The 27,696-nt window shown below is 56.9% G+C and overlaps 1 protein-coding gene across 1 annotated transcript in view; it reads left to right on the top strand.

Moving 5' to 3' along the window:
• Window positions 1-247: 247 nt before the first annotated feature.
• The window catches only part of SV2A (synaptic vesicle glycoprotein 2A), a 43,017-nt gene continuing 15,568 nt past the window's right edge, over window positions 248-27,696 (top strand). Inside the window, exons 1-7 of the mRNA XM_077841226.1 lie at window positions 248-836; window positions 15,451-15,631; window positions 17,245-17,396; window positions 19,745-19,878; window positions 21,229-21,318; window positions 22,811-22,921; window positions 23,755-23,843. Coding sequence (XP_077697352.1) covers window positions 248-836; window positions 15,451-15,631; window positions 17,245-17,396; window positions 19,745-19,878; window positions 21,229-21,318; window positions 22,811-22,921; window positions 23,755-23,843 — 1,346 coding nt within the window. The remainder of the gene's footprint in view (window positions 837-15,450; window positions 15,632-17,244; window positions 17,397-19,744; window positions 19,879-21,228; window positions 21,319-22,810; window positions 22,922-23,754; window positions 23,844-27,696) is intronic.

Genomic DNA, 27,696 nt, shown 5'->3' with positions numbered 1-27,696 from the left:
AAGCCTGGATTAAGCGAATGGGTCGCGGTTCAGTGACCTCGATTGGCCGCCGTTGGAAAGCTGCATCCTCCTTGCCCGCCGAAGATTCCCACCGCTGCCCCCTGGCCTGAGGAGACGGGGAGGGGCCCTGCGTGCTCATCCAGGAAGACCTGCCCTCCACGCCCCGCCCCTCGTCAAAGGCGGTTCCCATCCTCTTCTTCCTCACGCCTGTGAGATCTGAAGGTGGGGCGTCGGCCAGGGCAGAGCCATGGATGAGGGGTTCAGGGACCGCACGGCCTTCATCCGAGGGGCAAAGGACATTGCCAAGGAGGTGAAGAAGCATGCCACCAAGAAGATGGGCAAGGGCGTGGATCGCATGCAGGATGAATACACCAAGCGTTCCTACTCCCGCTTCGAGGAGGATGAGGAGGATGAGGATTACCAGCCCCAGGACGGCTACTACCGCGGCGAGTCGGCCAACGACGAGGAAGGGGCCTCCAGCGATGCCACCGAAGGGCACGATGAGGACGACGAGATCTACGAGGGCGAGTACCAGGGCATCCCCCGCAATGAGTCCCTGAAGGCCGGGGACCACCTGGCCGACAACCAGCAGGTGGTGAGCGAGTTCAGAGACTTCGAGGACTTGGAAGGGGACAAGAAGAAGGACAAGGAGGAGCTGGCCCAGCAGTATGAGCTCATCCTGCAGGAGTGCGGCCACGGGCGCTTCCAGTGGACACTCTACTTTGTGCTGGGGCTGGCCCTCATGGCCGATGGCGTGGAGGTCTTCGTGGTGGGCTTTGTCCTCCCTAGCGCCGAGAAGGACATGTGCTTGTCAGACTCCAACAAAGGCATGCTGGGTAAGTCCTTGGGATGCCAGGAGGGCGGGGGGATGCTGACCCTCGAAGGGGAAAGAGGCATTCTGGGGGATCGTGTTCCCGGAGGGAGCATAGCCACTATAGGCCCGAAGCAGTGCATGCTGGGAAGGGAGGCAGGGAGATATAGGTACTCCCTTTGGTTCAGTGTGGAGAGGGGTCCTCGTGACTGAAAGTTAATTTGGCATCCCCACCCCTCTTGGTGTCCTGCTCCCAAATGCACGTGGGAGTGCTCTGCTGTGGAGAGCTGTGTGAAGTCATTTTGAGTGCACAGCACTCTCATGGTTAGCGCATTGCCGGTTCAAGCCAATGTTTTGGGGAGCCCCCCTGGCTACAAAGCCTTTCAGTTGGGTCTGCTCACCACCACCACCACCACCTGCAAGGCTCAGGATTCCGTGTGCAGAGAGCCCCCTCACTGTCCCAAGCTCCTATGAGATTAGAGTAATTGGTGTGTGCAGTGGGATAGCGGATGGGGTTTTGCAGAAGCCCCGAGTTGCACTTCCACCAAAATGGGGAGGACGCTGGCTCCGAGTGTGAATTCAGATTATTCTCCCTTCTGGGCTCTCGACTGGTGTGCTGCAGCTCTGTACCATGCTGTTGGGGGCAAAAGTGGTAAAAGTGGCTCCCAGCCCCAGGCAAACCCCTGTTAGTTTAATAGCACAGGTTGAACCCACTGTGCACACAGGGCATGGCCAGAATGGGATCCGGGCCCCGATTAGCCAGGCATGTCTGCAATTTGTGTTTTTCTTTTGGCCCATGGCTGCAGGCCACCTTGGAAAGCTGGGAGAGGCTCAAGCAGCTTTCTCTGCCTCTCCCCTAGCACATGGCAACTGGGGTTTCTGCCCTGGCTGTGCTGTGTGAACCCAGGGTAGTCTTTCTCCACAAGAGTCCTACAAATTGCTTTCCCAGTGGGTGCATTGTACCCTCCTCCCGCCCCTCCAATGGGGGTTTTCATTTTTGGCTCACGTTATTTCTGCAGCAGCTAATGAGCTGCTGTGTGTATGTGTGTCTGAGGCATGCCACTGCTCTCTGGCAGATGGAATCGGATCTCCCAAGCTCTGTCTCATAGCCCCTGTACTGCTAACAGCTGACGGGGGTTCTAAAGAGGCAGGGACTTGGTTTTTGGGGTGAGAGGTTGAGTTCTATCTGCCCTGTGCCTTATTGAAATCCACCAAGTCCTTGGTAGTCCTGGATTTGGTTTGTCACGGCTCTTCACCTCTTTGCAGGAGAATCTCAAAGTGTCTTGCAGGTCAGGCCCCGTGATCCATCCCCTAAGGCTGGTCAATATCCTTCCCCTGGGAAGCAGCAAAGTGAAATGACTTGGGTCTCGCACAGTTAGTTAGAGAGCTGGGAATAGGACATAGGGGTCCTGACTCCCACAGGCTGCTGCTCTAATCACTAGACCTCGCACTCCTCCCAGAATTGGGATTGGAACCCAGGAGTCCTGACTCTCAGCCCCTCCCTCGACTTTGAGACGTGCCCACTCTGTCCTGAGTCCGTTGTGTGTCCCTGACTGTCCGTCCCAGTGGCTAAAGGCCAGCAGCTCTCCTCCCAGCCCCTGCACGGCCATGAAGATAGGGTCTCGGGAACTAGCTGTCTGGCACCTGGCTCTCTCCTGAGTGTGTCCCTGCGGGCTTTGATTCCTGCTGAGTCAGTGTTGGTGCCCGCATGACAGGAGCCTGGTGGGAAAGGCCAGTGCAGCTGGGAGACGCAGGCCCAAGGAAGCTGTGAGGGGCGGCAGGGGAGGGAGAGGACGGACCAATATCGATAACTTGTAGATTTGGTCCAGCTTGGGAGGAACCGGCACCCCCCCCCCGCCTCCCGCCACCTAGAGTGTCCGCTGCCTGAGGTGGGAGAGCCTCCTCCGTGGCCCACAGGCCTTCCTCGCCACGCAGCCTGAGGAGTGAACGTCCCAGACAGAGCCAACAGCCCACCCCGACCCTCTGACACTGGCAGTGTGGCTGGGGAGCCTTGAGGGGTGGGGGCTACCTGTGTCCTGCTGCCACATCTCTGGCTAACTAGAGCATTGGAGTCTGGAGGGGCTTTCAGTCCACAGCTGAATCCGCTGCAAGATTCTTAGCTAGCAGCCCCCGGCTCCAAGACCAGAGGGCACGGGCCAGGGAGGGTGCACTGGCTTCCCCTTGGAGGCAGTGTCCCCTAGCGGGTAGAGACGGCATGCCCCAGCTGTGTGGGGGAAGGGGGTGCAGCTCCTGAGGCCCCCCCCCAGGAGGCTGTTTCAGGGGACGGCCCCCCCCCCCGAGCTGGGTATGACAGCATCCCTGCCTGGACCAGGCCTTTGCGTTTGGGTTGTACGGAGGTGGCTAGCGGCTCTTTTGGGCCGTTGATTTTCTCTTCAGCCCAGACTGAGATCGCAGATCTCCCTCCATGTCCGTGCCTTTGGAGGGGTGAGAGGGCTCCATCCCCAGTTAGTGCAGCCACGCTTGCTGCTGTCAGAGTTGCACCCCGGTCGCCACCTCCTCTGGGGGATGGGGTGTTGCCTTCCCAGAGCAGGCAGGCAGGGATACGCGGCAGGCAGCTCTGCCATAACCTAGGAGCCAGGAGAGGAAGCCCCTTGTCCCCTAGGGAAGGGTTCTGGGTAGGTCCCTGGGGGACTAAGGCTGCGCTGTCCCTCCAGAATAAGCCTCCCCAGGAGATGGGTCTGTATCGTTATCCCTGCTTTACACATGGGGAAACTGAGGCAGATATTGAGGTGGCGACTTGCCCTAGGTCACCTAGCAAATTGGTGAAGGAGCTGGGAGTAGAAGCCAGGAATCCTAACACCCAGTCCTCTGCGGAAACCACTTGCCCCTACTCCCCTTCTAGAGCCTGGACCAGAACCCCGGGGCCAACTGTCTGCAGCACAGTAGTTGAAGGAGCAATGGGACCTGTGCGGGCAGGGCTCTGCCTGACCCTTGCCACCATAGTGTATCCGTGCCTCAGTCATGAAAGGACTGGTCCTCCCAACCCCCTGTGAGCCATAGTTACAGGTGGGGAAACTGAGGCACAGAGCAGCAAGTGACTTGCTTAAAGTCACGCAGCAAGTTACTGGCAGAGCCGGGACTTGAATGCGGGCCTCTTGAGGGTTAGGGCTGGAGCCCTAACCAGTAGGCCGGCCTTCCTCTCGAGCAGCTCTGCTGCCTGATATGCTGTCCTTTGCTGCCTCCCAGATTCCTTTATGCTGGCCCTGGCTATAAGGAAGGCTCCTGGCTTGGGAGGGAGGGGGCAGCCTGGGGTGGGAGATCCTGTTCCATACAGGCCTGGTCAGTAGCTGCCTCTCCCTAGTGAGGGGCAGAGTGCTGGCCAAAGGATCGAGCGCTGTTGGGTTGGTGTGACGGCCAGAAACAGCAGAGCTTTAAATGAAGTACTGCTCCCCCCCCCGCCCCCCGGAGTGTTACAGCTGGTGAAGCAGAGCATGGGATGGAGCCCAGGGAGCCAGGGGCGAGGGAGTTCTCGTGTCTTTAAGTCTAGGTTCAATAACTGGGGAAGGGTTCATCCCCCTCGCTTCCTTCGAGGGCGGGCTGTGAGAGGGAGAGTGGTCTAGTGGGGAGAGCAGGAAGGGACCAGGAACCCCAGGACTCCTGGGTTCTAGTCGCCGCTCTGGGAGGGCAGTGGGGTCTAGTGGTTAGAGTCAGGGGCTTGGGTGCCCCTCAATCCCAACCTGCAGCCCCCTGCTGTTCCAGCCCCGGGCTTCCCCCAGACTCCCCGGCTCAGCCCATGTCTTTCCATCCCAACCCCATGTAGGATAAATCCCCGGTGGACTGTGAGGTGCACCCAGATCAATACCCTGATGCCCTAGCCTTGTCCTGCGAGGGATGAGAGTGGACTTCCGTCTTTGTGGCCCTTTTTTTGTTTTTCTTTTCTGGTGCCGGTAGCTAGGATTCGTAGCCAGGTCTGTGGAGGCTGCAGCCCTCACCCATGGCACCTGTCAGCTGCTGCCCCCCGTTTCATTTTTGTTTTTTAAGTTCTGTTTGCCTCCAGTAGTTGAGCAAGGCCAATGACCAGGCAAGTAGCTGGTGAGATGAGGTGCTGCTCCGTGGAGTGTCAGGAGGACTCTTGAAAGTCAAACTGCAGTTAGAGCCTGGATCTGGAAGTTAGGACTGCAGGGTTATAGTCTGAGAGGGGAATGGGATCTAGTGGGGAGAGCAGGGTTATTTGGGGAGTCAGGACTCCTGGGTTCTATTCCTGGCTGTGCTACTGTTTCTCCTAAAAGATCTGCTCTCGGAATTATTTTGGAGCTGCTCCCTGGCCTGTGATATACAGGAAATCAGACTAGAGGGGGAAACTGAGGCGCAAAGAGGCCATGTAAGAGGCTGATGCCCTGTAGGATTTGCTCAGTGGCTGGGATGTAGACCAGACCTCTTGCGTCACCCAACAGGCCAGTAGCCCAGGTGGGATTTGCACCCGGATAATAGTGAGGCTAATGACAGCGAAGGGCTCAGGCAAGCACCTCGCTTGGTAGAACCGAGCTGGAAATAGGGGGTGGGGAGCTGGATTTGTAGCTAGGGGGGCTCATGCTCTGAAATCCCTTTGGATGCTGCGGCGGGCAAGAGCTCCCGGCTGGCAGTGACAGTCAGTGACTCCCCCCCTGTGTCGTCGTCCTCCTTCCCCTGCCGTCCTCGAATACCGGCATAATTTAGCCAATGTGAACGGGCCCCCAGCTTATCTCCCTGCACCACTGACAGCCCCTCCAGGCTTCGGCACTGTCGCAAAGAGCTTAGTGGGAATTAAATCCAAATGAAAGCAAGCAGGAGAAAATCTTGCCTGAACGGCTGCGGAGAAGAGAAGTGAAGGGGTGGGGCTGCTATAATTGGGGAGAGAGGGGAGGGCAGGAGTCTGGGAACCTGGGGAAGGCCCAGAGCAGCCTGGATTTCAAGCAAGTTTTGTGCTAGAGGCAGGCACAGGATCGACACCCCCCGGCATGTGGCGATTTGAGCAGGTGCAGGCTGCACTGCGGCAAAGCTCGCTCCCCCTCCCACCTCGAGCATGGCCCGTCACAGTCCCGAGCGGGAGCTACCCCCCCTTGAAAGAGCCGTGAAGACTGGGGAGGGAGCCCCCCCCATCTCCCACTTGCGGGGCGCTTAGTCTCCATGGCCCTTTCAATCCTCAGCCTGTCTGCGTAGTCCGTCTGCCGAAGGGCTCTGAGTGGGGGACCTCTCTGTCCTGCTAGGAACTAGAATGAGCCCCAGCAAACTCATCGCATGCAGGCGTCGCCATACGACAGCAGGGCTGACTCTTGGCCATGCCTGTCCCGGGCCTGAGTGTGCAAAGCGCCTTTGCCCCATTCCCCCGGCCCCGACCCCAGGAGCTGCTTGGTCACTGCTTGGTGTGGCCCTCTGCAGCTTCCCCTCTGGAGATCCCCAGCTGGGAGAGCTGTTGCTGGCCCTGTGCATGCGTGGGGCAGGGCAGGAGTGCGCTTGCATGGGGGTGTGTGCAAGACGAGCACATGGGCAGGATGTGTAGGATGAGCACACGTGGAGGGATAAGTGCGGGGAGGCATGTGCGTGCCCGTGCCAGGGGCCGGGGGAACATGCTTGTCTCTGTGTGGAACCACGAGGCCGTGCCCAGCTGTGCGGGAGGCTGATTCCCATTAGGGTTTGGCCGGCCCGGCCCCTTGCGTTGCCCCTCCCAGGGTGTTACGGGGACAGTCACTTGCACTGACAGGATCTGGGCTGCAGAGTGGTTTGTCAGGGAAGCTCCTCGCTCTGCCCTGCGCTCCCCATCCCCACAGGACTCCGGCCCTTTTGCTGAACTCACACTGGCAGTGCCCAGCGTGAACTCTGGAAGGACCCTGCCTGGCAGCAGTTGCCGGGAATGTCTAGCTGCTAATTCAGTGCGATTTGCTTGGGCCTCTCTCCTTGGTCCCACTCCCCTCCCAGAGCTGGGAATAGAACCCAGGAGTCCAGTCTCTGGCTCACCCCAGGACTGATAACTGCAGTTCCCTCGCCGCCCACGGTTCCCAGAACACGTGTTCTGATAACAGCCCCAGTCCTGGCCCATGCCTGGCTGTCTGCGCATCCTGAGGACTAATTCCTTAGGCTTTAGGGTCTCCCCCTTTGATAAGCCATCCGCCCGTAACCATGAGGCTGCCAGTCACTGGCATTTTCCCTCATCGGCTCCTCTCTTTCCCCCAGCACCCTTAGCAGCAGCCTGAGCATTTCCTTCCTGAGCTTTGCACTGGGTCTGCACATCTCATTACAGGAGAGTCTGGCTTTATTCTCTGCCTCCCTCGCTGATCCTTCAGGCTTCCCGGAAAAGGCCCATCTCTCAGCGCCCCCCCCCCCCGCCCCCATCCAGCCACCTCTCCAATGAAAGGGTCTGAGTCAGGGGCGCGGGCAGGACACTGTCTGTCTTCTGAGCATGGTGTGGGGGAGGCTGGGAGCTGTTTCTGCAAAGGGTCAGATCAACTCCACTTCCACCATCGCTCTCGGAGCCTGTGCGCTGGGGGATCTTGGAGCTCTGGCTGAATGTGCTCGGGGGGGCGGGGGGGAGCCGCAGACACCCTGCTTGGAAACCGTTCTGCTTCTAACTCACGTTTTCCCTGCTTGTCTCCCTCCGCTCCTCGCTTTACTTGCTGTACCCCAGTATGCTGCAGGAACGGTTACCCCATAGCCCCAAGCGCAGCTGAGGTGGCTGGGGGCTGTTACTGGCGACCAGCGTAGTGTTTGTCTTTAGGGAGGCTGTGCATAAAAAAAAAGAGTGGTTTGTTCCCCCTCCCCCATTTCTGAGCCCCCAACTCTGGTGGGATTTGGGGGGCACCTCTGTCAGTGTCGAAGAGCTCCTCCGTGCCAGCTGCAGGGCAGAGTGGTGTTGGGATGCCACGCTGCGGTGCTTGCCAGTGCTGAATTCAAACATAAGCATGACCGATAAAGCCAGTGGGTTTGTTACTACTCCCAGCTCACGGGGCGTGGAGGACTGGCCACCTGCAGACCGGCGATCTCTCTTGTGAGCCCTGCAGAGCTGGCTGGTTCTGCGCCCGGGTCCCACCTGGGGCTGTGCCCTTGGCAGCTGTTGTGAGCTCAGCAGGCTTAAGTGGCATCCTAATCTGGCTGGGAGACTTCCAACGGGGCCACTTGACCACAGGGCCCTTCCCTTCGACACCATGGCCTGGGCAAGGCGGTGCCAGGGGCACTATTGTCACACGTGGCTTTGCCCCCGTGTAAGTAGGGGAACCAGGACCCTGAACAGCTGCCTTGCGCTTAAAGGCTCCACGGGCTTGAATGGAAGGGTCAGAGGAAACGGAGCTGGAGAGAGGGGAGCCCCGGCACTTCTCAGCAGTAAACCAGGATGTGCGGGAGTTTGGAGCTGGACTGGTGGAGGAGCCAGGGGGCGAGAAGGAAGAATCTGCCTGTTCAGCCCTTGGCTGCTCCTGGTTTGGATCCTCCAGGACTCCATTGTGGAGGCGGCGCCAGGCAGCCGTTGGAAACCAGAGTGGGGGTTTCTTGCCTCCCGTGTCAGTGCTCAGTGCAGCATGCAGGGCCGTGGGGATCCCGCGGCAGGTCAACCTACTGAGCACGGGGGCTGCCACGGACTGAGCCCCGGGGGAACCTGTGAAGCAAGGGGGCAGTCGGTGGAGCCTTGCACACTGGGCGGGGCATGTGGCCGTATTGCAAGCTTCTTGGAGGATATGGTAGAGGATCAGCACAGGTCATGTTCACTTTGAATCCTATGCAGGGCAATGCAGCTGGGTTTCCCTGGCATGAAGAGGGAGATGGGCCTCATGAGCCCTGCTCTGGCTGGCGTGTGTATTCTGCAGTGGGAGCTGGGTCTCATCAGCCTGGAGACTTCCAGGTGGATCTGGCAGCTGGGAGCAATACACTGCTTCCAAGCAGCAAGTGGGGTGGACAGACTCCAGGGCCAGTGGTGGAGGAACCAGATGGGACATGAGTGGGATGCAGCAATGGGGAGCGGAGAGAAGGCCCCCCGCTGTGCCATCTCTGGATCCTGCTGCTGGAGGAAAGGGGTGGCTGAGAGGGGACAGTCCCCATGTCCCATCCCCTGTGCCAGCCGTTTGATTATTTACTGTTTATATTGTGGTAACATCTAGGAGCCACAATCATGGATCCCTATTGTGTGGGGTGCTGTACGGGCTGTGGCCTGGGACACTTCACACCCCCCCCATACGGGGCACTGTACAGGTACATAACAAAGAGCTGAGCCCTACCGCAAAGGGCTAACAATCTAAGATGGGAGATTTGCTCCTGGGGCACAGAGCCGAGAGCTTGCAGCGAATCAACATCCCTGCATCATGGGCACCAAAGGCTGCTCCTGAAGGAAACAAACCAAGCCCGAGCAGACAAGCTCAACCTTTTCCATTAGGGTTGAATGGAAGGGCAATCTCTGCTCTCCTTGTGTGACCCCCCCAGCCTTGAGTTCAATGGCATGGCGCCTGGGTGGAGGAAAGTTTCTGGCTGGAATAAGTGGGAGGGTGGGAGCAGACTGGACAATCTGCTGGAAAATGCCCCTACGGAACAATCCTGCACCAGCCTCGAGGTTCTGCCAGGTCGTTCCATCTCTAATGTCTCTGGCCCTGATTCTCAGGGTACTGTACGTCTGTGCTGCAATCATGGGGTGTGGTCTGAGCTAGCTTCCATCTAGCCAGCCTGAGTACCAATAGCTGTGCAACCACAGCAGCATGGCCTTCGGTTCAAGCCCACTCCAGTACCCTGGCTCCTTGCTCGGATGGCTAGCCTAGGCTGTACCCTGTGTTTCTGCAGCTTCACTGCTATTGGTACCCGAGCCAGCTAGATCAAAGCTCACGCCTCTGCTGCATAGACATACCCCTAGTCACGCTCCGGCAGCACAAAGGGGGTGGAAACAGCCCTCTGAGGATCCCACCCCCTTGCGGAGGCCTCCCCAGCTGGTGCAGAGCTGGCATATGGGCCTTGCACCTGCCCTGTTCCCAGCCCCCTGGCATGGGGGTGGATTAGGGGTGTGGCTAGAGAGCACAGCATTATGGGTATCCTTTTGATTCCTATGGGAAACAGAATGTGAGTTAGAGCAGCCCCAAGGCTGCCTGTAATTTACACCAGGGGTTGGACAGAAGCTTGCATGACCCAGAATATGGAGGGGGGGGGACATAAGGGGGCTTAGGAGCTCTCTTACCTCCCTGCCCCAAGTGTGGGAAGGGCATGACTATTAATCAGGCTCCCTGGTCCCAAAGCTGCTTGGCTCCTGCCAGCTGTACTCAATCGCTGGAGGCATACGGTTCTTCCTGGCTCCATTTGGAAATGCAGATGCCCCCTTGCCCCATATGCCCCCTGCCCTGAATCCCCCCCAATCTGTCCAGAAGAAAATCGTTGTGGCTCTTTGCTCTTCCATGGGGCCTGTCACCTTGTATCATGCTGATGCATGGCCCTGTGACTGCAGCTCAAATCGAAATGAAAGGCAGGATAAAAATAGCTGCTTCTCCTCTGCATGTGCTCTGCCTCCCGGCACTCCACTACTTTGCTGTGGTGGCTGGCTTCCCACCCCGCCAATAAGCCAGTTCTTCCAGCCCAGGACCCCATCTGGACTTTGTCTCCTCGTCAAGGCTGGTTTATGATTTCTCGTTGGGCAATTTTCTCCGTGTTTTAAGTGGATTCAGCATTGGGGAAAGGGCTGGATTGACCAGCCTGGAGACCAGCGCCTCCTATACACGCAACTAGGATAGGCATTGGGGTGAGCGTTCCCTGAATACAGCCCGTCATGGCCATGCTCTAAGCCTGCCCTACAGGGTTCACGTTCTGGGCCAGTGCAGTCCCCTTGGGGACCCAGTCTTCCAGCTGGAGCCACCAGCTGCTGTGTGGGCTGGAGAAGGATCAAGACATCACAGATGCTGTTCTAAGGCGTGATCTTTAGGGTAGGGCATGGGTGCCTGTGCTGAAGTTGGCAAGCTTTGTACAGGTTTCCCACTGATTCTCAGGAACAGGATTAGGGTGAAGGGATGTGGGATGTGGACAGCTCGAGCTAGTACTGATCCCTCTGGTGTCTGCAGACATTGAGATCGCCTGCTCTACGTCCTGACACCGGTTTGGTCCAAAGAGCAGCAGCCTCATTCTCCCCATGAATACACTGGTGTAAAACGGGAGTCCTGGGGTTGCAGGAGTCTTTCCGTTGTCACTCTATTGCAAGGGTGACTGGTCCTGCAATCCAATCCGTGAGCCCGGACAGACCCATCCTCAGACCTGCCTGCGTGGATCGATTGCCGGGTTGGGGCCATAGCTTTGGGTTTCCTTTTGAAATGAAAGCTCCTCTGGAAAGGTCAGGGAGTTCAGACTGGGTCAGTTCTGTTGAATGTGTCAATTATCAGGCGAGAAGGGGCCGTTCTGATCATCTCGTCTGCCCTCCTGAATAGCACAGCCTGGAGAACCTCCCCGAGCAATTCCTGCATGGAGCCCGTAACTTCTGGTTGAGCTAGAATGTGTCTCTGAGAAAGAGATGGCCAATCTGGAAGGATGTTGGTAGCTCAGAGAGGGTTCAGAGAAGAGCCACAAGAGTGATTTAAAAGATTAGAAAACCTGGCTTGTAGTGATAGGCTCAATGAGCTGAATCTATTTAGCTTAACAAAGAGACCGTTAAGGGGTGAGTTGATCACAGTCTATAGGCACCTAAGTGGGGAACAAATACTTGATAATGGGCTCTTCAGTCTGACAGAGGAAGGTCTAACATGAGCCAATGGCTGGAAGCTAAAGCTAGACAAATTCAGACTGGAAATAAGGTGAATGTTTTTAACACGCAGAGTAATTAACCCTTGGAACAACTCATCCAAGGTTGTGGTGGATTCTCCATCACAGGCCATTTTTAAATCCGGATGAGATGTTTTTCTACAAGATCTGCTCTAGGAATTATTTTGGAGCAATTCTCTGGCAGGTTTTATCCAGGAGGTCAGACTAGATGATCACAGTGGTCCCTTCTGGCCTTGGAGTCTATGCATGTAAAGACCCAAGTGATGGAGAATCCCCCACATCCCTATATGCGGTGTTCCCGGGATTCATCCCCCCCACTGTTGAAAAATTTGCACCTTATTTCTAGTCTGCATTTATCTAGCTTCAGGCCACGTCTACACTATGGGGACTATCCTGGCACAGCTACAGTGCCAGGCTCTGTTGGCATAACCCCATAGTGTAGACCTGAAGCAATGGAAGGGGTTTTTCCACTGGTGTAGGAACACCACCTCCTTGAGCAATGGTAGCTCGGTTGATGGAAGCATTCATCCGTCACCCTAGATGTGTCTACATTGGGGATTAGGTCAGTATAGCTACAGTGTCTTGACACTCTTGCTGTGAAACAGGTTTTCCAGGCCTCAGATCATTCTTGTAGCTTTCTTCCAAACCCTTTCCAATTTATCAACATCCTTGTTGAAGTGTGGACACCAGGACTGGCCCCAGTATCCAGCAGCTCTGTGCAAAGAACTGATCTGCAGTGTCTGAAACTGAAAAAATTGGGAAGGGGGCAGGGAACAGTGTCAGGTTGCCCCAGAATGAAAATTTTTCAGATTATTTTTTCGAATGAAATGATCCGTTCAACTCATTTTGGGTGGGTTTTGAGTTCTTTAACCTTTTTTTAAAAAAGCTAAAATTGAAGTAAAACTTGAAATGGAAAACCGTTTTGAATTGAAAAATTGAAAAGTTTTGCTTCAAAAATGTGGAAATGAAACATTTCAAAATTTGGGGGGATTTTTTTGGGGGGCAGGGTTGATTGGAACAATTCAATGAATTTGACACAAATTCACAAAAATGTTTGGTTGACGAAAAAATGCAGATTTTTTTGATCCTGAAACGATTTCAGACGGAAAATTTTCCCCAGGGCTAGTATTGGCTGATGGTCTCACTAATGCCGTATACAATGGTGATAACATGTCTCTGCATCTGCTGAGTATTCTCCAGATTATCCATCCAAGGATTGCATTTTCTCTTGTAACCACCATCTTGCAGCTGGTTCTCCACTATGGCCTTTAAGTCTCTTTCTGAGTCCATCTTTCTCCAATACAGTCCCCAACCCACTACATCCCAGTCCTGATGACCCCGCCTGCCACCTGCCTTGGTGATGCTCTCTGGTTTTTTCATGTTTCGGGGATGGTTTCATGGCGGTAGCCTGGAATTCAGACATTGTAAAGTTGTTACACCGGCTTGAGTGATTTATTGCTAATAGTCACAAGCTCAAAGTTACCTCATTGTTTTGCCTCCATCTGGTGTCTCTTGCTTATACTTAGAGTGCAAGCTCTTTGGGGGCAGCGACTGTCTCTTTGTTCTGGGTTTGTACAGCACCTCCCACCATAGGGCCCTGGCCCATGACTGGGGCTCCCAGTCGCTGCCGTGATACAAGACAATTAACACTGACTGTCCCGTGGGGCTTGGAGAATGCATTTTGTGGCTGGAAAATTGGTTTTGCCCTTGTGCCCTTGCATTGGGGAATTGACTTGGCGAAAGTCACCCAGCAGGTCAGCAGCAGACCAGGAATAGGACGCAGGCCAGCGACCTCCCCAGGAGCCCATGCAGACTCCGTAGGTTGCCTTCAGCCCGCTGTCTGGGTGCCGCCTGGTTGCCTTCAGCCCTGCCTGCCACCTGATAGGTGGCTTGTTCCACAGGAGCAGCCAGTGCTTAATTTGGGCCAGGGCTGGCGCCTCTAGGCTTGGCAGTTCATAGCCCCGGCGCCTCTGGGCCTGCTGCATCGGTTGGGAACGTAAAAAAAATTGCTTGAATTTCATTAGAAGTTAAATCCTGGGAGTAGCTGCCTGGTGGGGGTGTGAGTGATTCCAGGCTGAGAGAACTGAGGGGCACGTCACTGGAGGGAGAATCTGGGCTCTGGCTCACCATGGGCAGCGATCTGGCAAGCAGCAGCCGCCCGTGCTTGCCACGTGTCCGCCTTGGGCAGCGTCCCCTGAATTGACTGTGCAAGGCGAGATCCCCTGCTGTGGGGCAGCCGTGGCATCTCCTGAAAGTGACGTGAAGGGCACAGCGGTGTGGGGCCGGGAGAGCCTGCCAGCCGCCAGGGAGGAGTGACTCAGCATGGGGGGAGGCGGGTTCGTCCTCGCCTCAGGCCGCTCGCGGGGAGAGGAGCTGGGCATGACGCCGATGAGGGTCTGGCCTGCGGAGGCGGGAGGATGTTTCTCTCCCCCCGGGCTAGGCCGACAAGCCCGGGCCGCTGCGGGGGCCGAGTTAGCCCTCTCGGCTTTAGCTGCCCGATGGGCCGTGAAATCCCCGGGATGAGGGATCAGGATCGTGCTAATCACACAGGTCGACAGCTGCTGGTCGCTGGGGTGTGAACATGCCGCTTCGGAGTCCCCGCCCCCCCCCGCCACGTCAGGATCGGAGGCTGGGGGTGAAGGGATTCGTTTCCCCTCTGTACTTCGGCGGCTCAGAGCCGCACTGCGACACAACTCCTCCCCACCCCGTGCCCCGTCTTCCCCTGTGCTCACCCCTACCCTGCAACATTACAGGGACACCCCCTTGCACCCGTGTGCTCTGCCCCCCAACTCAACCCTGCAGCGTGACACTGTCCCCCCTGCTCCCTCCAAGCTCCCCCTGAGCTCAGCCCTGCAGCCTGACATGGTCCCCCCGGCACCCTTATCTGCCCCATGCTCTGCCCCCCAACTCAGCCTGGCAGCATCACAGGAACCTCCCCGCCATCTCCATCTGCACTCAACCCCGCCCCCCCACTCATCTCAGCCCTGAAGTGTGACACTGTGTCCTCTGCTCCCCCATTGCCCCCTTGTGCCCGACCCCCCTGTTCAGTTCTGCAGCATGACACAGTCCCCTCTGCGCCCCCTATTTCCCCCCAGGCTCTGCCCCCCCAGCTCAGCTGTACCCCGTAGCACATCGCTCCCCATTTCCCCCTTTCCTCCCTTCCCATCTCCTGCCCTGCCCTGCTCCCAGCTACAGCAGCCTCCTGACTGCCTGGCTCTCAGTGCCCCACAGTGGGTTGGAGGGAGCCCCGTGTGGCCCAGGGCTGCCCCTCATGCCAGTCCCGTTAACCGGGGCAGCGAGCAGGGCTCCCCTCGCGCCCCCATCCCCCAGCGGCAGAGAAGTGCAGCAAGAAATTAGCCACGGGTTGCTGGGACAACTTGGGAGATCACAGCCTTTGCTGGAGCGGCGGGTGGGGGTGGGGGCACTGGGAACCACACAGAGCCACCATCCAGAAGAGTGATGGGCTGCCTGCTATGGGAAAGAGGGATCTTCATCTCCTATGAGCTCCTAATTCCTTGGGTTTGGGGTTCAGACACAGCATGGGTGGCAGGACTGCTGGGTTCTCTCCCCTGCTCTGGGAGGGGAGTGGGGTCTCGTGGTTAGAGCAGGGAGGCTGGGCCTCCGGACTCCTGGGTTTTCTCCCCAGCTCTGGGAGAAGCATGGGGTCTAATGCTTAGAGCATGGGGTTGAGAACCCAGGAGTCCTGACTCTTCTTCCCCTCGTTGTCACTGCCTGCCTCCTAGAAGCTGTTGCCCTAGCCGCCTGCCGCGCTCCACCCCAGCGCCTGCTGCTTGGTGTTGGCGGCCGCACAGCCCCTGCCTGGACGTGCTCTGCTGAGCCTCGAGGGAGCACTGCAGCCTGGGTATGGGTGGGGGGCGCTCTAGGCCTGTGCATTACTGCTGACAGGTGCCACTCTGTTTGCTGTGTCCCTCCAGGCCTCATCGTCTACCTGGGCATGATGGTGGGAGCGTTCCTGTGGGGCGGCCTGGCGGATCGGATTGGCCGGAAGCAGTGCCTCCTCATCTCCCTCTCGGTCAACAGTGTCTTCGCCTTCTTCTCCTCTTTCGTGCAAGGTTACGGCACCTTCCTCTTCTGCAGGCTGCTCTCCGGAGTGGGGTAAGGGAGGCCTGGCAGGAGCCAGCCCGCTCGTCCTGGATGCTCTGCCAGGAGGGTGGCGTGTTCACGCCCTCAGATGGGATCCGGTCCCCGAGGGGGCCAAGGGGAAGGTCCACCTCTGACCGCGTCATGGCTGGTGGATCGAAACTGATCCTGAGCCATTTCCAGTCTCTGTGCACCATGTTTTTAGGCGGAGTGGAAAACCCATTCCCTGGAGCTTTTAGAGCCACTGAGGTCTCCTCTGGGCCAGGTCAGAAGCTGGATGGTCTAGTCTGGGGTGCTGGGTGAGTGGTGGTATCCGAAGAGAGGGAGCTAGGTAGACCTGCAGTCAGAGCTGCTACCTGAGAGGCAGTTGGGAGGCCATAGCAGATGGGCCAGAGGCTGGATATGTTATGGCAGAAGGAGGGAAACTGGCAGAGATGGACCAGTGGTCAAATGGGTGGGAGCTGGCGGGATGCCAGTAAGGTCTGATCTGAGGTGGTAGGAGGTGGGGATACCAGACTATGTGGACCAATGGTTTGACCTGAGGTGGGGATACCAGACTGTATAGATGAGTGGTTTGATCTGAGATGGTAGGAGGTGGGGATACCAGACTGTATGGACCAATGGTTTGATCTGGAATGGAAATGTCCCTGGAAATTCTGTAATACTTTTCCATCTGCTCCACCTTGGACATCCTGCCCAGATTCTCACTCCCTCTCCTTTGTCTGACAATCTTAGCACAGCAACTACCAGCTCAGCCAGGGGGCTCTGTCCCCTGTTAGGGTCCCACTTTGAATTCCCGCTGCTCACGGTGATGGAGGAGCCTAGCTGGGAGATCAAAGGTGGCCACTGATATGGAAGGTGCGACTTGAAGTGACTTGTCCAAGGTCACCCAGGAAATCAGTAGCAGGTCCAGAAATAGGACCCAGAAAGCCTGTCTCCCTTCCCCCTCCTCTAAACCCTAAACTCTCTTCTCCCAATGGGTTTATAAACTAAGTTGCCACTTTGCTGATCAAGCTAGCTCCCACATCTGGGCAGGAAAGCAGGTGCCATAATGAATTGAGATGCTAATGCCGCGTGCACCTCTGAATTCCCCTTCTTGGGGAGCACCGCCTGGAATCTGCCAGCAGAAATCTGCTGGTAATTAAGGTAATTAAGAGCAGGCTTCCCCGTGGCTGAGAAAACCAATGCTGTGGAATGAAACGTCCAGACCCAGTGCCGGAATCTGGCCAGCCTGGTGTCTCTGCAATGGATGTAGAACAAGAGCCTGTAATGGGGAATTCCTCCAGTCTGGGATCTCTTTTCCCCACACCGCTCCGCCCTAAGCAAACACATAATTCATCTAGCCCAGGTATATGACCTGCTCCACCTGTTGCCTATCGAACTTTGTATCCTCCAATACCTGCTGCTATTTTGGATCAGGCTGATGGTGCATCAGGTCTGCTTTCCTGGCTTCAGAGGACGGTGTTAAAACCTCGGCACCTCGCAGTAGGGTGCAGACGAGTCCTTCCTGACCCCCCTCTCCCAGTTGGCAATGAGTTTATGCCCTGAAGCATGAGGATCGCCAGCCCTTGCAGGCTCTCTCCTACTGGAAGTTGTTCTGATCCATGTCTTCTTCCTCCCTTTCCCAGCATCGGGGGCTCAATCCCCATTGTCTTCTCCTACTTCTCGGAGTTCCTAGCTCAGGAGAAGCGAGGCGAGCACCTGAGCTGGCTCTGCATGTTCTGGATGATTGGGGGCATCTATGCATCAGCCATGGCTTGGGCCATCATCCCTCACTATGGTAAGAGAAAAGGGGGACAACTGGTGCTCCCGTCCCCCTTGTGCTGGGAAAGCCACCATTGTTTCTCCCCTCTTGCTCCAGCAAAGATTGTGTTAAAGAATGGGTGGGTCGGGGGGGTGGTAGTAATGGGCAATGGATAGGAATGGCTGAAAATTTTCCATCCAAACTGTTTTCTGCCAAAAAAATTGCTTTTTTACTAAATGATTTTTTTTTTTTGCAAGAAGTGTCTGCTTCCCTCAGAAAATCCTGTAGTGCCTCAAAGTGGAAACATTTTGATTTAGAAATGCACCATGGTGCATCATGGGAGTTGTAGTTTGGGTGCCTCCTGTCCCCCATTTTCCTTTATGTGCTGGACTCCTGAGCTGGACTCCATCTCCCATGATGCACCATGGCTAGGGCTTCTGAAGATGCACCACCTCCCCTTTCCAAGTCGGGGGGAGACTGTGGTACATCATGGGACAGGTAGTCCAGTCAGGCAGCCTGGCCTATAGAGAACAAGGCACCCGAACTACAGCTCCCATGAGGCACCAGAGTGGCATTTCTGAATCGAAATCTTTTGGTATTCAAATTTCTGCTGAAAAATCAAAATTTTCCAGGGGGGAAACCCCACATTTTTTGGACCAGCTTTAGCTCTGTAGCCCCTGCCACTCTGGTTCACACCAGTTGTCACCGTCTAGCTGTCTGCATGGGTTGTGTTTTGCCATCCCAGCCATTCACACCCCCAGGCTGGCAGCCTCAGCAGAGACATCTGGTGGGGCTGAACTCCCCTCTTGCACCTGCTCTGGGCCAGGCCACATTGGTCATACAGGAGCAGAGGGCATGTGTTTAGGGGGCACTGGCCCCGAAGCTGACTCTGAGACGTACCCTGGCTGGGATGTGGATGCTAACAGCATCCAGGGCTCCTGTGCGTGGGACCAGGGGCTTTGTTATGTGCACTAGGCTGAACTGATTGCAAGGGAAAGAAATTCCCTCGCCAAGGGGGCGTGTTGGGGCAGCAGGCGGTCTGGGGTGGCATTTAACCCCCTGAGCGCCAGGGTCTGGACTGCTCCAGGGGTGTCAGTCACTGCCTGCCAGCCACTGGGACCCAAGCTCCTCCCCTCCTCCCACACTCTTCCAGTTCCTGACCACGCCCACGGGATGGGAGCCGGCTTGGGTGGGGGAATCGGGGTCATGCTGGCGAGGGCGCTGTGCAGGAAGGGGGGGGTGCTGCTGCTTAATGGGGGTAGGCAGGGAAGCCCTAAGGAGGTGGAGGAGGGAGGAAGGGGGCAGGAGTGGAGATGAAGATGCAGCTGCTGCTGACTGGGTGGAAATCTCCCCCCATGCTCCTCCACTTAAGAACCAAAGAACTTAAGAATGGTCACACTGGCCCAGACCAGTGGCCCATCTAGCCCAGTGTCCTGTTTCTGACGATGGCCAGTGCCAGATGCTTCTGGCAATCGGAGGTTTAGGGACACCCTGAGCATGGGGTTGGTCCCTGACCATCGTGGCTAACAGCCATTGCTGGACTTATCCTCCGGGAACTGATCTCATTCTTGTTTGAACCTGGCTGTGGTTTTGGCCTTCACAACATGCCCTGGCAACGAGTTCCACGGGTTGACTGTGTGTTGTGTGAAGTAGCACTTCCTTATGTTGGTTTTAAACCTGCTGCCTATTCATTTCATCTGATGAACCCTAGGTCTTGCGTCAGGTGAAGGGGTAAATAACACTTCCCTAGTCACTTTCTCCCATTCATGATTTTATAGACCTCCCTCATATCCCCCCTTAGTCCTCTCTTTTCTATGCTGAACAGACCCAGGCTTTATAGTCTCTCCTCATATGGAAATCATTCTATTCCCCTAATTGTTTTTGTTGCCTTTCTCTGCACCTTTTCCAATTCTAATCTGTCTTTTTGAGATGGGGTGACCAGAACTGCCCGCAGTATTCAAGGTGTGGGCGCACCATGGAATTATATAGCAGCCCGATGATAGTTTCTGTCTTATTATCTATCCCTTTCCTGATGGTTCCTAATATTCTGTTCGCTTTATTGACGGCCGCTGCACATTGAGCGGAGGTTTTCAGAGAACTATCCACAATGACTCCAAGATCTCTCCCGTGAGTGGCAATGGCTAATTTGGACCCCGTCATTTTGTTTGTATAGCTGGGATTAGTTTGTCCAATGTGCTTTATTTTGCATGTATCCGCACTGAATTTCATCTGCCCTTTTGTTGCTCAGTCACCCCGTTCAAGGAGATCCCTTTGTGACTCTCGGCAATCAGCTTTGGATGTAGCTATCTTGAGTTCTACCACTTCCCGCTCCTCCTCTCCTGTTTTTCGCTCCTCTTCTCTCATGCCTCCATCCTGTTCCCCAGGCTGGAGTTTCCAGATGGGCTCTGCATACCAGTTCCACAGCTGGAGGGTCTTTGTCCTGGTCTGCGCCTTCCCCTCCGTCTTCGCCATCGGCGCTCTCACCACCATGCCCGAGAGCCCACGCTTCTTCCTGGAGGTAAAGTCTGTGCAGCTCGATCGGCGGGGGGGGGGGGGAGTCAGAAAGGACTCATCTGTGCATGTCCGCGTCTGGGGCCCTGGGCTGGGATGCAGCCGGACCTAAGGCAGAAAGGGGGCACAGGCTGGCTCTGGAGTATGGGGACCAGGTGCTGAACTGGCCTCCAGCTCTGCTCCAACCTCCTGCAGTAGAAACTAGAGACGGGCCAGGAGCAGCCGTCAGATGAGACCATCTGAGACGGGGCTTTGGGGATCACAGCCCTGGGCCTAGCAATGAATCCATCAGCCTCAGCCCTGAACAGGTGCCCCAGGACTGAATCCCCCACCTTTGCCCCGAATGGGGGCAATGCAGAAAGCTGGTGCTTCCATATGAACTCAGGGGATGGAGAGACGGCTCCTGTATCCAGGACCTGTCAGTCCCGCAGCACTTGTTACCAAATTAGCAGCCTGGGACAGGAATGGTGCTTAGAGCCTGCTGGCAGCAGGGGCTGTCCCATGGCTATACTGTTTGTTTGGGCGACTCGTGGCGATGCCCCCGTGCACAGGTGGGGTGGGGCTGGAGGGGGGGTGCAGGGAAGGAAGGGCCATTCTGGCTGCAGCGGTGGGGCATGATACCTGGAGGGCGGCGACATCTGGCTCAGGGCCTGGTCTGAGAGGTGGGCCAGCACTGTGGTGAGGTGTGGGGTGCCTCGGTCAGGGGTTCTCTACCTTTTTCTTTCTGAGGCCCCCCCCAACATGCTATAAAAACTCCACGGCCCCCCAGTGCCCCAACTGCGTATAAAAGCGCAGGCACTGGGGCGAGGGGAGCTGGGGGTGCAGCTGCACCCCCTGGCTTGAAGTGGTCTCCCTTATATCCAGGGTTTACAGTTTGGCTCAGTGGCTCTCAGCACCCCCACTGTACACATTGTTCCAGCACCCCTGTATAAAAGCCAGGGCCGGCATTAGGGGGTAGCAAGCAGGGCAGTGGCCTGGGGCCACACGCCACAGGGGGCCCCCACGAAGCGAAGTTGCTCAGGCTTTGGCTTCGGCCCCAGGTGGCAGGGCTCGGAGCTGGGGGGGCTTCAGCTTTCTGACCCGGGCTGTAGTGAGTCTAATGCCGGCCCTGCTTGGCGGACCCCCTGAAATCTGCTTGGGGGCCCCCCAGGGGGCTTCAGACCCCTGGTTGAGAACAGCTGGCCTAGGTGACCCTAATTCTTAGGGGCATCTCCTGCATGGCTGACCTCCCTTCAAGCCAGGACGCATCAGGCAGTGGGGTGCCCCTTGAAGGCTGAGTTGCAGTAGCCCAGGTGCCTGCCCCCTGCACGGCTGCATGGCAGCTGGGTCAGTAGTGGCCTTGGCTTTTGTCTTGCAGAACGGGAAGCACGACGAGGCCTGGATGGTGCTGAAGCAGGTTCACGACACCAACATGCGAGCCAAGGGCCACCCCGAGAGGGTGTTTTCGGTAAGCGCCGCTCAGTCGCTCCCCTTGGCCGCTCTGGTCCCCTGGGGCAGAGGAGAGACCTTTAGGCTAGAGGAGAGAGGGGCGAGCCAAGGGAAAATGCTTGTTGGTGGTGACAGAGGAGGGTGTCGTGAGTAGGCTATGGGCTGGGAGTCAGGAGACCTGGGTTTTATTCCTGGCTCTGCTGCTCAGTTTGGACAAATCGCTCCCTCCCTGAGCCTGGGTTCCCCACCTGTAAATAATGACGATGATCCCTAGCTCTTTCCATCAGCAGAGCAGTATCATTATCTCTATTTCACAGCTGGGGAAACTGAGGCACAGAGTGGGGAAGCGACTTGCCCAAAATCACCCAGCAAGCCGGGAATAGAACGTGAGTCTCCTGAGTCCCAGCCCAGTGCTCTATCCACTAGGCCATTTCCCTAACTCTTGGGGGGGTTGAGAGTCTAAAACCCACACATGGATTGTAAGGGTAGTATGGTGCCAGCTGCCTCTATTGGGCCATTGGTGGCATAGGCTCCCCCTGTGTGGAGGTTGTTAACACTATTTTGGTTTGAAATTATTTCTATTGCCCCATAAATATAACAGGCCCTGCACCATGGGCCCTCAGCAGGGTTGGAACCTGGCATCTTCCACACCAAAGCACAGATCCAGACCCCAACCCCCTGAGCTAAAGGAGTAACTCCGTTAGTTGGTAGCAGTAATAGGCCATTATCCTCTATATGGGCCAGTTGCTAGAGGGTGACGTGGCATGCCGGGCCAGCGTCCAACATCTAGGCCGGGATTGGCTCGAATGGGGAGAATCTGAGCCCTAGGATGAGGTGTGCTTGCCGCTGCTAGGAGCTGCCCGGCTGCGGTAGATGGCGCAAAGCAAGGCATGGCAGCTCAGGTGCGGGGGGCGCTGGGCTGTGAAGAGTCTGCAGCATCAAGGCAGAGCGGGGTGGTGAGAGGGAACCAAGGGAGGATGTGAGAAGGGGAGATTCATTCCCAATGTGAGGCACAAAGCCGTGCGGGGTGGAGGGAAAGGAGCGGGGCTGTGGGGGAGAAGACCCGAGGTGCTCCACTTGGATTTGGTGTGATTAGTGTTTCCAGTGAGCCAGCGAAAGGGGAGTGGGGAGACGTGGGGACTGTCGGGGCAGCAGAAGAGGGGGCAGGGGGTTGAGACGGGGTGTTTGGGGGCAGGAGAAGTACTGCAGGGACAGTGAGGTGAGGCCCCGACTCTCCAGTCTGCATTGCTGCGGCAGCAGGGGCAGAGATCGGGGTGCAACCTGGCACCAGTTCCCCTGGCACGGGGCGATGGGTCTTCGGCTGGTCCGAGGCCCCATGCTGGAGGGGCCGGACCGGCTGACGTCTCTGCCCTCTGAGCTTCCCATGGCCTGTGCTTTATCCCTATCCTGCCATGCCTGGCGTGGGGCCCCACCCTGTGCCAGGGGAATGTCCCCATTCTGCCTCACGCTGCCGGTAACCTGCAGTGCTCGTCTTCCCTCCCGCCTCACAGGTCACCCACATCAAAACCATTAAGCAGGAGGACGAGCTGATTGAGATCCAGCTGGACACCAGCACCTGGTACCGGCGCTGGATGGTTCGGATCCTGAACCTCTTGCAGCAGGTAGGGCCGGCCCCTGGGTGACCGGGACCTTGTCATAAACCCAGGAACTCAGGGGCCAATTCCACCCCTGGTCTGAGCTACACCGGGGCTGGATTCAGGCCAGAGGACGGCTCCACCCAGCCAGAATACTCCCCCAGCACGGCCAAGAGCCATGTGAGGCACTTGGCCCTATGTGCTGGGCCCTGGGGGGAAGCGGGGTCCTCCCTCCCCCAAGATGACCAGCTTTATCAGGACGTGCCAGGCAACCTCACAGCCTGGCAGGGCTTGCAGGGCAACTCTTCGGGGGTCAGAGGTCAAAGCTGAGTGACACCTTGCAAAGTGAAGGGGATTTGCCCAGTGCGGGGCCGGGTGTGTGTCACGACCCCGCTGCCCCTCGGCTCCTCTGCCCAGAGATCCGAGAGCACTGGTCCCACGGCGACTTGGATGTGGTCCCCGTCCCCTCAGGGGGTGATTCAGGCTGGATTTGAACCCGCAGCCGAGCGTTCTCCAAGGGCTGGGCACCTGGCTCATGCGGTAGGGAGTCCCTTACCAGTGTCCTAGTGCGCCCCCCACTCTGCCAAAATCAATGGGGATTCCTGGGGGGTGGGGTCTGCACCCCAGCCCTCTCTGTGCCCATCCCAACCCCCCTGTTGGCCCCTGTCAATGCACATGCATCAGCTCGCCCCATCTGCTGCTGTATTTCTCTCCGTCTCTGTCTTCTTCCTCCATCGTGCCCCCCCATCCCCAGCTGCCCCTGCTGGGAGCTGGGCATGTCCCCGTCTGTGCCCATCCCCCAGCAGAGCTGGCGTGGCGGTGAGTGGTCCCTTCACGCGCCCCGTCTCTCCCTCCTTCAGGTCTGGAGCAACTTCCTGCAGTGCTTTGCTCCCGAGTACCGGCGCGTCACTCTCATGATGATGGCTGTGTGGTTCACCATGTCCTTCAGGTGCAATGGGCGCGGGGACCCCAGGGGGAGGGGCGGGGGAGGGGCCGGAAAGATGATTTCGGCCCCAGTGTTGTTTGCTCTGTGTGACTTGCTGGGTCTGTTTCTTCCTGGCTCTGCTCCTAGTGGGGGAGGGGATTGGCCAGGGTCTCCTCTGAGCCACAAATGATCCCGGGCTCAGTGATGCTTCCCCTTTGCATGGCGCGAAGGCCACAAAGTGCTTTGCAAAAGGTGGAGGAATCCCGTTACGCCCATGCTACGGCCAGGGAAACTGAGGCATGGAAGTGAGGGGGAAGTGACTCCCCAAAGGTCAGGTAGGGTGTCAGTGGTAGAGACAAGAGCGCGACCCAGGAGTCCTGCCTCCCAGCCCCAACCCTGCTCTAACCTCTTGGCTCCACTCCACACAGAGCTGGGACCAAAACCCTGGAGTCCTGGCTTCCAGCTCCCCTCCCACACTCTAACCCCTAGACCCCGCTCCCCACACAGAGCTGGGAACAAAACCCTGGAGTCCCAAGTCCCTGTCTCCTGCTCTAACCACTACACATACTGTCTCTGTTAGGGAGAGATGGTCACGCCCTGGTGTAGATCTTGTGAGGGATGCGAGTATAATCCATGCAGCCTGAAGGAGGGGGACATAAAATGTCGCCACTGGGAAGGGGAATGGGGCGTGCCCAGGGAAGGGATTAATACAATGTGGTTGATGGGGATTTTCCAGCAGCTGGGTATCGACGTTCCCCTGAGCCACTTTGGTGCCTTATCAGACCCCCGCCCCACCCGCTGTAGGGTTGGTGCCCAGGGTCAGAGGACAGCTCTGCAATCCAGAGGGGGCACGCGCCCCCTGCTCATGCTGCCTGGCTTCGCATGAGGTCCTCCGTGCGCGTCCCTTCTCCCGAGCTCCTTCTACAGCAGCCAGTCGGCGCCGTGCTGTGGTCGGCAGCGGGTCATGCCCAATGGGCTGGCGTCAGCCGCGGTTCTGGTTAGGGCCAGCAGGAGAACGGCTCTTTCAGTTCTCCGGCGGTTCCGAAAAAAGTGTGTCGGGGGGGGGGAGGGACCTGTTTGGGGTAGAACTGAAAATGAAACTTTTCGGCAAATCGAAAACTTGGGGCAAAACCCCCAACAGAGCACTTCAATCTGGGTTGGCTCCTGCCTTGAACGCGGGGAGGTGGAGGAGTGTGAGCATCGGGGTGGGGACAGCTGGGCTGGGGGGTGGGGGCTGAGATCGGGGCAGCAGCATTCTGTCCTTGCTGGGGTCTGGGGAGCTGGGGCGGGGGCTGAGAAAGGAGCTGTGATAGTCAAGGGGAGGAAGGGGCTGAAGAAGATTCCAGCACCGCTCAGGCTGAGGTAACATTTTCAGGGCCTAAACTCCTCGGGCCAGATCCTCACCTGGTGTACATCGGTGCGGACACAGCGGAACGAGGCTGATACACCCTGGCTGGGGTTCTGGCTCAGCAACTCCTCTGGAGCGGTGGCCAATTTACACCAGCTGAGAATCTGAGTCCAGATCCTTAAAAGTATTTAGGTGCCTAGCTCCCCTTGATTTCAGTCTTGTCATCGCTGTGATTAAATATTTCATTGACTTTAATGTACATGGAGCAATTACCAGCATCATAAGGAGAATCAAAGGCCACCAATTTGCACAGTGGCCCTGCGAGGACAAATCTGCCTCCTTGGCTTTTTTGGGACAAATGAGCTCAGCTGCCAATATCAGCCGAGGCCGCGGGGAGCTGGTGAGGACTCCTATCAGGAACCGTGTCTCTGTAATTGATCTCTGCAAAGTCCTGTCAATTGGAGCTGGCAGAGAGGTGATTGTTGTGGCGTTCCTCTTGTGCAATCAGGGTCTTGCTTGCGGGCGCAAAGGATTGAGTGTCTTGCTCCTGTTCTAATTCAAGTTAGCTGATTGCCAATTAACTTTAGCAAACTGATCTCTGGACTACTCTACTAAAGGGTGTTACAGGACAAGCGTGAGTCCGTTATTGAGATGGTTGGATAATTGCTGAGGCCGTGTTCGCGGTGAGCAACACGCCAAGGAATTGGGTGCTGAGTGCTTGCAGCTCCCATGAAATCCACCCACTGGGCATCTCTGCAAACGGGGCCACAGGCTGTCCTATTCCTGCTGGCGGGATGTCCCCATGCGTTTGCTGCGGGGGCCATGTCGCTTTGATGCGACTGGTCAGTTGGGGCACATGGTATCACATCTTTTCTTCGATTGGATGAGCAAGCATAAAGGCTCCCAGTACAGACATGGGGGGGTAATCGATTATTTTTTGTCAAGGTCCAAATTTCTTGGTCAAGGTATGGTCAAGGGCCAGATTCCAGAGGAAATTATACAAAAATATTAACAATAATGGTGGTAATGAGTAAATACAAAGATTTTGGTGCCTGTTCAAAAGCATCTGGCAGTCCGGCTTTGGCTCGTCTGCCTATTGCCTACACCTAGGCGGGCAGGGTGAGGAGAGAGGATGGGAGTCAGAGACCCTCCCCACCATGACCCTCCAGTCTCCTCTCAGTCGGAGAGTTCAGATCCACCTCCAGAACGCCACGTGCTGACCCAAACCAAGACATTTCCCCGCCCTATTGCTGCCAACAAAGGGGGATGGCGCTCAGCTGGCCCCGATTCTCCTTGGCGATGTACAGTGGCTTTGTGTGACGGTGGCTCCCCCATCCGCTGGGCCCACAGCAAGCTCTGGCTCCAAACATCCCTCGTTCTGGTTGGCTTCAAACAAATGAACTGACCCCCTCCCTATAAGCCAGGATCCCCCTGGTGCCGTGCCACTCTCGCTGTGCTCCCCAGCCCCCAGCGAACAAGTCCAGACTCCAACCACGTTCCCCCTGCCTCCCATCCAGCCCGTCGCCCCCACTCCCAGGGCACTGCTGAGCCTTCCCCCCCTACCCCTGGCTCGAGTGCTGTGCTTCCTTGCCAGACGCTATTCGCTCAGTGTGGGATCCATCTCGCTCACAGAATCCGCCCTCCTCCTCCCCTGCCAGCTGCTATTCCCAGAACAGGATTTCACGCTAGGTTTAGCTGCTGTCAGAGAGGCTGGGGGGTGGGGAGGGGGGATGTTTCAGAATGGGGGAGGGGGTGGAAGGGCTATTTGCCACACTCCTTGACTTTCCCGGCACAGGCCCGGTGCAGCCCGAGCCCTGCCAAAGCTCTTACGCTCCACCTACAGCCGGACGGGCCTCCCCCAGGAGGGAGCTGTGCACAGGGAAAACTGGGAAAGCCGTGCTAACAATGAAAAGCCTTTTCTGCAGCCGCGAGACTTGCTAGGCTGTGGAATAGTCTCTGGCGGAGAGGCGGTGGCTTCCCCGTTGCGTGGGGATTCGCCATTCACACCCAAGCAGCCCCACTGAGTTTAGCGGCCAGACTTTGGCTCTGTGGCTGCTGTAGTTAACTGGCTTCTCTGTTTTCGGCCACCTCAGTAACAGGGCCGTGCAACCGGGGCAGGGTGTCTTGTATCAGAGGGGGCTTGTATCCCAGCACAAAGCCTACATGGCTGGGTCACATCACGTAAAGCCCCACAGAAGTCAGTCAGGTTGTCCAGGGTCTGTCTGTCTATCTCTCTATCTATCCCCATACACCCCCTCTATCTATCTATCTATCTATCTATCTATCTATCTATCTATCTATCTATCTATCTATCCCCATACACCCCCTCTATCTATCTATCTATCTATCTATCTATCTATCCCCCTACACCCCCTCTATCTATCCATCCCCCTACACTCCCGCTATCTATCTATCTATCTATCTATCTATCTATCTATCTATCTATCTATCTATCTATCTATCCCCTACACCCCCTCTATCTATCTATCTATCTATCTATCTATCTATCTATCTATCCCCATACACCCC

The sequence above is a fragment of the Eretmochelys imbricata genome, chromosome 24 (genome assembly GCF_965152235.1).
Source record: "Eretmochelys imbricata isolate rEreImb1 chromosome 24, rEreImb1.hap1, whole genome shotgun sequence".
Lineage (NCBI taxonomy): Eukaryota > Metazoa > Chordata > Testudines > Cheloniidae > Eretmochelys > Eretmochelys imbricata.
The sequence above is the reverse complement of the archived record's forward strand: the minus strand, read 5'-3'. Positions and strand labels throughout refer to the sequence as shown.